Source organism: Hippocampus guttulatus, chromosome 23, assembly GCF_054856545.1.
Source record: "Hippocampus guttulatus isolate MCC_2025c chromosome 23, RoL_Hgut_1.0, whole genome shotgun sequence".
NCBI classification, from domain to species: domain Eukaryota; kingdom Metazoa; phylum Chordata; class Actinopteri; order Syngnathiformes; family Syngnathidae; genus Hippocampus; species Hippocampus guttulatus.
The window spans coordinates 2,825,607-2,838,114 of NC_141283.1; the positions used below are offsets into that span (position 1 = coordinate 2,825,607).

General features: G+C 45.5%; 2 protein-coding genes across 2 annotated transcripts; one reads left to right on the forward strand and one right to left on the reverse strand.

Moving 5' to 3' along the window:
- Positions 1-1,439: 1,439 nt before the first annotated feature.
- LOC147185707 (failed axon connections homolog) lies at positions 1,440-7,791 on the forward strand. The gene is made up of 6 exons (XM_086104554.1): positions 1,440-1,969; positions 3,601-3,733; positions 4,110-4,306; positions 5,078-5,295; positions 5,503-5,619; positions 5,708-7,791. Exons 1-6 carry the CDS (start codon positions 1,719-1,721, stop codon positions 6,007-6,009), a joined length of 1,218 nt encoding a protein of 405 aa, XP_085960680.1. The 5' UTR covers positions 1,440-1,718; the 3' UTR covers positions 6,010-7,791.
- A 1,636-nt stretch (positions 7,792-9,427) lies between these two features.
- On the reverse strand, positions 9,428-12,276 carry LOC147185708 (POU domain, class 3, transcription factor 2-like). The gene has a single exon (XM_086104218.1). The coding sequence runs from the start codon at positions 12,192-12,194 to the stop codon at positions 10,905-10,907; it is 1,290 nt and encodes a 429-aa protein (XP_085960344.1). The 5' UTR covers positions 12,195-12,276; the 3' UTR covers positions 9,428-10,904.
- Between the last annotated feature and the right edge of the window lie 232 nt (positions 12,277-12,508).

Below are 12,508 nucleotides of genomic sequence, written 5' to 3' on the forward strand. Positions count from 1 at the left end.
TTTTTTCGGGCTAAAAACACCATACTATACATAGTCGTTTTTTTCCAGCTAAAAACGCCATACTATACAATGTCGGTTTTTTTCAGCTAAAAACGCCTTACTATACATGTTTTTTTTTTTTGTCTAAAAGCACCTTAGTAGACATGGTCGTTCTTTTGGGCTAAAAACGCCTTACTATTCATGGTCGTTTTTTTCAGCTAAAAACGCCTTTCTATACATGGTTGTGTTTTTTAGGCTAAAACGCCTTACTATACATGGTCGTTTTTGGGGCTAAAAATGCTTTACTATCAATGATCGTTTTTTGGAGCTAAAAACCGCTTACTATACGTGGTTTTTTTTTCCGGCCAAAAACACCTGACAAGACATGGTCTTTTTTTGGGGCTAAAAACGCCTTACTATACATGGTTATTTTTTCAGCTAAAAACGCCTTCCTATACATGGTTGTGTTTTTTCGGCTAAAAATGCCTTCATATACATGGTCGTTTTTGTCGGCTTTTTTTGGGCTAAAAACGCCTTCCTATACATGGCCGTTTTTTGGGGCTAAAAACGCCTCACTATCGATGGTCATTTTTCGGAGCTAACAACGCCTTACTACACATGGTCATTTTTGTCGGCTAAAAACGCCTTACTATACATGGTCGTTTTTTTAGGCAAAGAACGCCTTACTACACATGGTCGTTTTTTTCGGCTTAAAACGCCTTACTAGACATGGTTGTTTTTCTGATCAAAAAACGCATTTCTATACATGGTTGTGTTTTTCGGCTAAAAATGCCTTACTATACATGGTCGTTTTTTGGGGCTAAAAACGACTTTCTATACATGGTCGGGGCTTTTTACAGTTAAAAAAGCTTTACTATACATGGTTGTTTTTTTCGGCTCCAACGCCTTCCTACACATGGTCGGTTTTTTCAGCTAAAAACGCCTGACTAGACATGGTCGTTTTTCTTTAGTTAAAAACATCTTACTATACATGGTTGATTTTTTTTCGGCTCAAAAAGCCTTACTATCCATGGCCGTTTTTGGCCCCCAAAAAACGGCCATGTATAGTAAGGCGTTTTTTTGCCGAAAAAAACCCCGCCCATGTGTGTGGTCAGGCGTTTTTAGCCAAAAAATAGTCGACAAAAACCATGTATACTAACCCCCAAAAAAACCCACAATGTATCGTAAAGCATTTTTGCTGGACAAAACACGATCAAGTTTCATAAAGCATTTTTTTCCGGAAAAAACCCGACCATTTATAGTCAGTCGTTTTTCGCCGAATAACACAACCAAGACGTTTTCAGCCCAAAAAACCCCACCATGTATCGTCTGGTGTTTTTAACTGGAAAAAAAACGACCATGTGTAGCAAGGCGTTTGTAGACGGGAAAAAAATGACCATGTATAGTAAGGCGTTTTTAGCCCCCAAAAAACAACCAGGCGTTTTAACCACGCAGGCACACATCCTACACACAATTACTGCAGTCGGCAGTACTAGAATATTACTGTGAAGGGTCCAACCGGAATTTTTACGACTGGCGCGTCCACCCTGTCTGTCTGTTAGAGGAGGAGGAGGAGGAGGAAGAGGAGCTTGGCTGTGTCGCGGATGATGTGAATGACCCTGCAGCGGGGACGAGCCGCGGCCGGGGTGCTCGTCGTGTCTGCCGGCCGACCGCCGTCGACCTCGCAGCACCCATGAGGTCGACAGCAAGGCGGAAAGCGGCCGCGGACGGCCACGAGCATGTGCTGCTGGCAAGTGGCTTTGGCCTGGACGCGGTCGTGCGCGGTTGACCTCGGCCGAAGCCAGGGCGTCTCGGCCGGTGGGGAGTCCTCGTTTTATGGGGCCATCGTCGCCCTTCCCATGGGCGGCGACCGCGGCGCTATCATGTCGGCTTTGGGTTCGGACTCCTGGTGGAGGAAGACGCTCTATCTGACCGGAGGAGCGCTGCTGGCTGCCGCTGCCTATTTGCTCCACGAATTGCTCGCCATCAGGTAACAACAACACAGGCCGGGGGGACGGTCCTCCGGGACGGGCGTATGTTATTACTCAACATCGACAGGTTGTGCGAGGTGAGAGCGCTTTGTGCGTTAAGAAGATGGACTCGTGAGTGGGCGGCTGTGACGTCACGGAACATCCCCACTGCCACCATAAACAGCACCCTCCGACCCCACTAATCCTACACGTGCTTTACATTTAACCAGTGTGCCGGCAGAGATTATACGAGTTAACTTGTCCGAAACTGATGAATAAATAGCATTTTATAAGATTGTACCTCATTGCAAAACACACAATAACAACATACTGAAACAGAACGTAAACGCACTTTGCATCATGACGACTCCTGTTGTGCGCGACTTGACCACTGGGGGCAGTATAGGACGGCCATAAAGAGAAATCAAAAAGACTTTCACAACTGTGAATCAGTCGATAAAACTGCAGTAATTATTAGTTATTTTTCATAGAGGATAAAGAAAGTATCTACGTATATATGCACCGTTTTATGTTCCAATATTCACATTGCTTACAAAGTTATAACACTATCCATGCAATTTATTGCATGCAATTTAGCCTCACTCAACTCAACTGTACAGTATTTAAAGAGCACTTTCAGACAGCCATCGTTTCATACAAAGTGCTGTCTAAGCAGTTATGCATTGTGTGTTAGGATTAGGCCAACACACAATGTTTTGGGGTCGTTTTAAATACTCTACACATTGCTTATATATTGACTTTTGACAATAAAAAAAAGAGATGTTAGTGCTCAGATATCAGTTGTTTACAAAGATATCAATGCTAGTTTCACTAGCCAGTCAATGGAATGTGGTCTGGTTGAATAACATACCATATTTTCCGCACTAAAAGGCGCACTGGATTATGAGGCGCACCTTCAATGAATGGCCTATTTTGTAATTTTGTTCATATATTGGATGCACAGGATTATAAAACGCAATCTACAATGCATCCACTCGATAGAGCTACGCTCCTTCCGTTCGACTCGAGAGGCGTTCATGACCGCCTCTGAAAAACGTAAATTAACGATTCCTTCAATGAAACTACGAAAATTGAAAATAACGCATCAATACTGAAAATTAAGCGAGGAAATCTCAAAATAAATTCTATAGCCCCCCTCCAGAATTTATTTTGGCATTTCCTTGAGCATAGATCCAACAGAACGATCAGATGTCAGTAAAATGTAGGAGACTGGGCTGTCTCAGAAGTGTTTGTTATTTATTCCTTTGTTGCATATCCACAAACAAGGAAATCACAAAATAAATTCTGGAGGGGAGGGGCTATAATTTATTTTGTGATTTCCTGGCTAGTTTTTCTGTTTTGATGCATTATTTTCCATTTTCATCATTTCATTGAAGGAATCGTTAATTAACATTTTTCGGAGGCTTAAGATTTTTGACAAGCCAAAGTCAATCAATGGATGGGGGAGAAAATGCAATGGGTGATTAATCATAGCAACAAAAAATCTGCCTTGACGACGGTCACTTGTGGTGAGGTCAGAGGACACATGGAAAATGGTCTATTTGCTCTCTTGCTTTCCAGAGCCACAGTGGCTAATTTTACTTACAAGCTATATGTGTGTTTTTGGTCTGTCCTTCTTTGGTCGGCCTAGAAAAGAAGAGTTAGACTCCACAGACGCCATCATTCTGCATCAATTCTCCCGGCCCAAATGCGGAGCCCCGTCCTTGTCCCCCTTCTGCCTTAAGACGGAGACCTACCTGCGCATGGTGGACCTGCCCTACCAGGTAGCTCGTCTTCTCTGCGACTCAACGGACTCGGTGATGTTTGAAGAGGAAATTGTGATCGGAACCTATTGGTGCACATAGGAATGAACGGAAGGGCAGTGGGATGGTGAGGTTACAACGGCTTACCTGTCCACTTTAGAGCGCCCCGTCGTCGCGGTGTATAAAAGCCTTGAGAAAACCGGCGAGTTGTATTCCAGCCACCTGATGCATTAAGCAAATATATTCTCACAACTTCCAACATGAAACCGGCGTAAACAAGATTCTAGAATCAGGATCAACCATTTCAGGGACGCTTATCAGGTTACAGGTTCATTTAAATGTTTTCAAAGCAAGTGTTGGGGGTAAAACTCCTGTCTGGTTTTATCCCTGCTTGCAGAACTACTTCGACGGGAAGCTGTCACCGCAGGGCAAGATGCCGTGGATCGAGTACAACCACGAGCGCACGTGCGGCTCCGACTTTATCGTTGACTTCCTGGAGGAGCGGCTGGCCGTGAGCCTCGACAAGGGCTTGACGCCAGAGGAGAAAGCCGTGTCCCGCGCCGTCTCCACAATGGTGGAGGAGCATTTCTACTGGTGGGTATGCGCATAATGCTGTGGTCACATCAAACGACCGTATTGGCCCGAATATAAGACAGTGTTTTTTGCATTGAAATAAGACTGCAAAAGTGGGGATCGTCTTATATTTGGGGTCTAACGACGCTAGATGGCGCCAGATATCAATGAAGCGAATGCCGAACTTGACTCCCCAGGCCAAAGTGAACCCCTGCCGCGAAGAAAAATAAAAATAGAAATAGCGGTAGCACGAAGAAGAAAAATAAAAAATTGCGGTAAGAAGGAAAAGAGAAGAAAATAATAGAAGAGATAACAGAAAATGGAGCAACGTAGCGACAATCTGGAGAAAAGTGGGTCAAAGATCGGCCAGGTTAACCGGCAGCTGAGGCGAAGTTATGATGTCATTTACATTTCAAAAACCAGAAGCCATTTATTTACAAATGTGATTGCACTTTAGATTTGAATGAGGTAAAATAACATGCTTTTTCTCTCAAATATATTGTTATAATCATTTGTTTCAGTACGGTATTTTCAGTTACGATACGTCGGGCTGTTGTTTACGACAAGTTACGAATGTCGTAGAATAGCATGGCACATATTATATTATAACATTGCAAATCTCAGAACACACACACTATTTTCAGCTAAAAACACATGGCAAAAATGATTTTTAATTTTTTTTGTGGAGCTAAAGCAGATGAATACGATTTCAATCGCTTCAATCGGAGATCATCGTTTTCGCGCACGTTTCAAACCAAGCGGGGTCACGTGACCTCCCGCCCACGCCCGCAGGACCATCGCATACTGCCAGTGGGTGGACAACCTGGAGGAGACGCAGAAAATGCTGTCCGTGAGCGGGCCGCTGAGCCAGCTGCTCAAGTGGGTCCTGAGTCACGTGACCGGCGACATCGTCAAGCGGGAGATGTACGGCCACGGGATGGGCCGCTTCTCCGAGGACCAAGTCTACGCCATGATGGAAAAGGACATGCGCACACTGGCCACCCTGCTAGGTGAACGCTTTTCAAAAAAATAATCTAATTGCGATTTAATGGATGATGGGTTTTTTTTCAAGGTCCTCTTGCCATCTGTTGAACAAACAAAAGCAATCAATTAATATGGATGACAAACAGTTACAGGCCTAGTGTCAATTCAGTGGCAAACTACTGCCCTCTTGAGGTGAAAATGAGCACTAAAGCTGTACGCTTCCTGTGTCCCAGGCAATAAGAAGTACCTCATGGGCTCCAAGATTTCAACAGTCGATGCCACAGTTTTCGGCCACCTGGCCCTCGCCATGTGGACTCTACCCGGGACGCGACCGGAGCGGCTCATCAAAGGTGAGCGAGGTCGAACGTCTCATTACGTCACGTGACGAATAAGCGTGGGGTCAACGATAAGCATCTCAGCCGTGTTTGTTTCTTCAAGGCGAGCTGATCAACTTGGCCATGTACTGCGAGCGAATTCGCCGCCGCTTCTGGCCCGAGTGGTTTGTGGACTTAGAGGACTTCCGCTACGACGACGAGTCCAAGAGCTGCGCTCCCACCTCAAAGCTCCCCGACCTGGGCCTTTACTCTTGCACAGAAACCTTCCAGGACGACACGGGCTCGCGCGCCGCCCACAGCGTGGACACGCCGCCCATGTCGCCCGGTAGCGACCCGACGGGCATTTCTCTGTATGACTCGGATATGGATACGGAGTGCTCCGAAATGGAGTCGCTCAAGTGTTGACCCAAGCTGAAAAATAGCTCACATTTGAGAAATACGCGGCCGTGCGCTGCGTCTATTTGTGGGTTACATTACAGCACTTTTCATTTCCATCCCTATATTTAAAAAAAATAATAAATCACATTTTGAATGTGTAAAAAACGCACAAAAAAAATCAATTAACTGCTTTGGTCCATAAACATTTAAAAAATGGGCAAAAAATGTTTATCAGTACTTTCAATTTTGATCATTATTTTCCAAAGTCAAAGCAAATGTTTGATTTTGATTCAACACAAAGATTCTAATTGGTAAAGATCACATTTCTGTCATCCGTCATGAATGCAGACTGTGTTGAATCAAAATAAAATTTACTTTGACATTGGAAAATAATGATCAAAATTTTGGCAACCGATCAAACCAGGAACTGAAGCAGAACTCATTTTTATGCTTCGGCATTTTCTGCACCGCCAATTTGAAATGTCATGGGTTTTTTTTATAAAGGGATGGAAATGAATCTTTAAAAAAGGGAAACCCCTTGAATATTTTTTTTTATTTTTAAATCTGATTATTTGACAAAAGAGACCGAGTTATTGATTTTTTTCCTTTTTTTTTTTTTTTTTTGCAGTCCCAATGTAGACTACAGATCGTCTGCAAATAGTTTTCAAGTCCCATTGAAGTCCCGTTTTTAAATCTCCTCAAAAAGATGTCAATACCTTTGCGGCCAAAATGTCCCCCTTAAACTGGTCCACTCACGTCAAGCCCCTTTAAATCATGCTCAGACGAGTTCAAACTGCCACGCTGACAAGTAGCGAGCCACAAAGGTACTACAGACGTGCACGGCTTCGTTCTGTGCATTTGTCATTCAGCAGACGCACACGGAGAGCGCCGTGAGAATGCACCGCTAAATGTGTCGAAATGTTGTTGTTTTTTTTCCAACATAACAATGAGATGACATTGAGCCACAATGAGGCGCTCTAAAGCAGCCATGCCCGAGTGAAGTTCTGGTCTGCATGCTGGTTAAGTTTTTTTTTTTTTCTCGAAATGGCTCTCTGAATTAGGACAGTAAGGGGTGTCAGTCCACGTTTTAATATTTGGAGTTTTATGCCATCTTTATTCACATTTGGCCTTGTGTGGAGAAAAGTTTTTTTTTTTTTTTACTCATATTTCATTTGTGTCTTGAAGTCTATTATTGTAAATACATTTTTTAAGACAGTATTTTTTAAATTTCATATTGTTACTCAGTGGTTTGATTTGGTAAACTTGGTGACAGTCCTTTTGTCAATGTATTTGGTTGATTTGTGTCTTCTTAAAGCAGACCTATTGCTGGTCATAAAGGAAATCGCAAACTTCAAGGCGCCAAGTCAATTTTTTGTGAGGTCGGGTATAGGAGGAGAGAAAAACAAAAACAAAAACAAACTTATTACATGGACCCACTTTTGTGCTTGTAGATTGTAGGAGCCACATGATACCATCTTCTGTTGTGTGAGCATTGGACTGTATGAATACGCACTACGGAATACCGTGTGAGCGTTTATTCCATATTTTCAATGTCCGAGTACGCTCTTTTCCTCACTCAGTAAGACAATTCAGCGCACTCGTATCTTATTTGCAACATTTTTCCCCTCCCTCACTGCTAGTGTCATTTTTGACCTACGAATACGACCTTAAGATCAACGATATGGAAGAAATCCTCAAAACGGTTTCCCGTAAACGCGGACGTGTGGCGTGAACAAGATAACGTATTATCATGTAAGATTATGAATGTGTGTAGAGATAATGGATTAAATCTGTGATATTTTACTTGGATTATTTTAGTGGTTGTTGGAGGGGGGGGGGGGGGGTGTGAGTCATGTGTCCTTATTTTAATCCCTGGCCGCTCTTAGCCTACAATGCACACACAAGAGGAAGATGCAGAAAAAGATGTTACAGTAGATGTTGTATATACCCCCCCCCCCCCACACACCCCCTGCGCCCCAGCAATTAAATGAAAGTAAGAGAGAACATCTGGAGAAAAGGCAGTAAATTTGCTGACCTGAAGATGATTCCAGTTTCTTTTATCCATCCACCCGCTTTGGATACCGCTTGTCGTCATCAAGGAAAAGTACATTTTCTCCGATTGTCTTCCAAGAGGAATACATCTAAAACGGAACTATTTTCACATCCATCCTGAATAGTTCTGTGTTCAAACAAAATAAAGGGAGAAAATTACATGGCAAGATCAGGCCTGAAGTTGGCTTGCTTGAAAGCGATTCCAATGTACAGTAAATATACAGCGTTATTAAAAAACAAACAAAACATCCATTTGAAAATATTCCATCACTGATGATTTCTCTTCATTCATTCACGTTAAAAAAGGTTGATTTGGCACATCCGGCCTCAGACTACACAATAAAAGCATTAGATTTGGTTGAATAAATTACAAATTAAAAGGATAATTGTTAACATTGATTTCGAAACACACCTTTGGGTCAGAAATGGTAGCACCGTCCGGAAATAACACATGTACTGCAATCTCCCACAAGATGGCGCTGCTCGCCTGCGAATTTTACACCTATGACGTAATGCTCAAGGAACGACAAGGTGAGTCAAACCACAGCGGAAATACGTCACAAACAACAAATTGCGGGGGAAGAACATATTCGATCGAAAATAAATGTGGTTTTTTTTTTAATTAATTAAGCAGTAGATTATTTAGATCAGATGTGAATTGTGTTATTGCCGCACTGGTTTAAAAATACAAGGCTTTTCTCGTCAAACGAATTACATCGCGTTGATTTCGTCTGAAACCTGAACATTTAAATTCGTCTGAAAAGGATTTGTTTTGTAAGATTTTCATATTTTTCAGACTAAAACCAATTAAATATCTCTGTTACTGTTCCAAAATGGATTGAAAGTCAGTTGTGGCCTGCAAGGGCACACAGTCACCAACATTAAAACAAAAAAAGACCAACAGTTTCGTGCAGGTTAATAAGCACCCGCAGACAAAAATGTCATAGAAAACAAATAGGATTTAATGACAAAAAAAAAACAAGTAGAAATTGTGCAATTGTTGATTTGTTCCCCCCCCCTTGTCACAGATTTCAGGTCGATACGTGTTTTGTTTTGGTTTTGTATTCGTGACCTCCCGCAACGCAGAAACTCAAATTCACCATTGAGGCCACAAGAGAGGATTCAATCCGGGGGGCTGTTGAGGGCAGGGGGAAAAAAATCCCCACGATGAAACCACTTTTAAATCAAGACTATTATAAAAGATTGCTGGGAAAATTCTGTTTATACATTCAGAGAGCTTCGTTGTACGTCAACACAGGATGAAAAGAGCAAAGTGTGTCCTCAAGCTGCGTCTGAGTTTCCACATTTGATGCAGGAAAATTCAAACCAACATGCCAGCCACAACCCCCCCCCCCCCCCCCCACCACCCCAACCCCAACCTTGTCCTCATCAGATAAGATTATGGAAATCACAGTAGCACAAGAACACGTGTGTGCGCGTGTTGGCACAGATTGACAAGAATTCAAAACGAACCGTGTGTGTACACACACACACACAATAAAAATAATTACCAAAAAAAATGAATGAGGTACATCCCACAAAGAGTCTGGGTGAAACTATGAGTCATACAGCTGGTATATGTTATTCAGCGTGATTTTAAAGTATTATTATTATTGTGTGTGTGTGTTTATATATATATATATATATATGTGTGTGTGTGTGTGTATATATATATATATACACACACACTCAATATATATACACACACACACACACACACACACACACACACACACACACACACACACACACGCACGCTTTATCCTCACGAGGGACGTGTATATAGTTGTTTTTTTTAATAATGTCCTCCATCTTCATAGGAGAGGAAGGCATAAACGGGATGAATTGCTTTTAAAGAGTCTCACAAAATTATTTTTCGTTGCGTGAGGTTTTTTTTCTTCTTTAAAAAAAGTACATAAATAAACATCAAAAACACTGCACACACACAATAAAAGCTTTAAGGTCTTTCCAGTATTATTATTAGTATTATGATTATTGTTATAATTGGCCATCATTATGTTTATTACTGAATTGACGAATTGCTGCGAATGTCACAACGACCATGTCACTTGTAATACTGTATTAATATCGTACCTTTTTTTATTTTGATTTTTTACAAAATGTGTCACATCAAAAACTATTTGGTACGTTTATCGAAAATGAATACAAAATAACCGTATTAAAATATGGTAGCAATCGTCGGTTGAGAATGCCAGTCAAGTCATAATAATAATAATAATATTAAGAATAATGTTGTTGCTGGCTTGTGACCAATGAGCAGGGGCGAAATTTACATTCACTATCGAACCAAAACGAACCTTTAAATAAGAGCCACGATAAACAATACAAAATAATTTAACGCCATAATAACAATAATAATAATAATAATAATACTGCTGTTGCTGGCTTGTAAATGTGAGCGAAGGGGCAGGCAGGTGTCCGCAGCTGTTCGAACCCCTGTTGCTTTTGTTCCACGCAAAGATGGCGTTTATTTACCCACTTGGACTCATTGCGGTTCATCCAGCCCACGCGAGAACAATCCCCCCCCCCCCTGCACCCCCTGACACGTCAACAAAACGTTGCCTTTCTCCGTGTGTGTGTGTGTGGCACAGTGACGCACAAAAGGCGTTTGCTTAGCTCCCACGGCAGCGTGAAGCACGTCCCGTCATAATAATGAGGAGGAGAATATATCCCATAATAGTGGCTGCGAAAAGAGCATCCGTCAACATCTGCTGCTTTTGACGCCTGCACTGTAAATTCCGCTTGTGTCCTCGCAACGTTTATTTTAGAGTGTGTGTGTGTGGGGGTGGGGGGTGTCCAAGAGAAAGGAAAGCGCTTGGGGAAGGGGGGGGGGGGGGGTGGAGTTGAGGTCACTGCACCGGGGTCTGTCCTCCGTGGTGCGGGGGGCTGTCCCCGTACATGTCCTCACCTCCCGGCAGGGCCCCCCCGGCGGGCGTCATCCGCTTCTCCTTCTGCCTTCTGTTACAGAACCAAACCCGGACCACCTCCTTCTCCAGCTGCAAGCTGTCCGCCAGCGAGTTGATCTCGGCCGCGCCGGGCTTGGGGCACTTGAGGAAGTGGCTCTCCAGGGCCCCTTTGACGCCGACCTCGATGGAGGTCCTCTTTTTCCTCTTGCGGCCCTGCGCCGCGATCTTGTCCAGGCTGGTGGGGCTACCCGAGGTCGAGTCGGCCTCCTCCAGCCACTTGTTCAGCAGCGGCTTGAGCTTGCACATATTCTTGAAGCTGAGCTGCAGCGCCTCGAACCTGCAGATGGTGGTCTGCGAGAAGACGTTGCCGTACAGGGTCCCCAGGGCCAAGCCCACGTCGGCCTGAGTGAAGCCGAGTTTGATGCGCCGTTGCTTGAACTGCTTGGCGAATTGCTCCAGCTCGTCCGAGGTCGGCGTGTCCTCGTCCGAGTGGTCCTGGTGCTGCTGCGGCGGCAGCTGCGGCGGCGTCGGCCCGCCTCCGTGGTCGCTCAGGTGCGGGCTGTGGCTATGCTGCTCGTCGTCCCGAGCGAGCGGGTGGTGCGCGTGCACGTGCGGGTGCGGGTGGTGGTGGTGCATGCCGCCTCCTTGCTGCTCGCCGCCGGACATCAAGCCGTAGCCGGACTGAGAGTAGAGCAGACCCTGACCCTCAGACGTCGCCATGGCGGGGATGTGCGCGGAGGCGGCGCTGCCGGCGCGCCATGCTCTGGCGTCGTGATGCGCGGGGTGAGGGTGTCGCTGTTGCGCGTCGCCGCCGGACTCGCGTAACTCCTCGCGGTCGCCGTCGTGCTGCAGCAGCACGGGCTTGACGTCCTGCTCCCCGAGCGGGCTTGGAGGCCACGGGGCGCCGGCGTCCCCGTGGTGAGACAGCGCCGCGATCCACTGGTGCGCGTGGCTGAGCGGGTGCGCGCCGTAGTCGCTCTGAAGCAGGGCGTGCGCGTCCCTGTACTGCTGCTGCTGCTGCTGCTGCTGTTGCTGCTGCTGCATGGTTTCGGACTCCGACTGCTGCGGCGGCGGAGGGCTGCCGGGGCTGCTGAGGACGCTGAAGTGGTTGGACGTGGCGGTCGCCATCACCGCCCGAGTGGGGAGCAGGAGGGGGTGGGGGGACAGAAGGAGGCTGCCTTTGACGGGAAAGAGGTGCGCGCCACGGGGCAGCGAGGCGTCTCTCTCCAGCATCTCCGGGGCGCTGTGCCAAAGGGACGCAAGGCAGAGGCGCGCACCTGTGGTCCGCCTCGCTCCGCTCTTTATTGGCCGAGAGTGGCTGACACATGTGGTTACCCCTGACAGCACCCCGCTCATTGGTCACGGGAGATTGTGCACAAAGCCCCCCTCATCCCATCCCCTCGGCCCCACAATACTACGAGCGGTCCCGCAGCGTGCTGGAGCTCACTACGGCGGAGGCAGAGTGTAAACACACACAAGTTTCGCTCTCATTCATGCGTCGCTGCTGGGACCGTTCACAAGCATCATTTTCGTTTCGAGACTTCAAA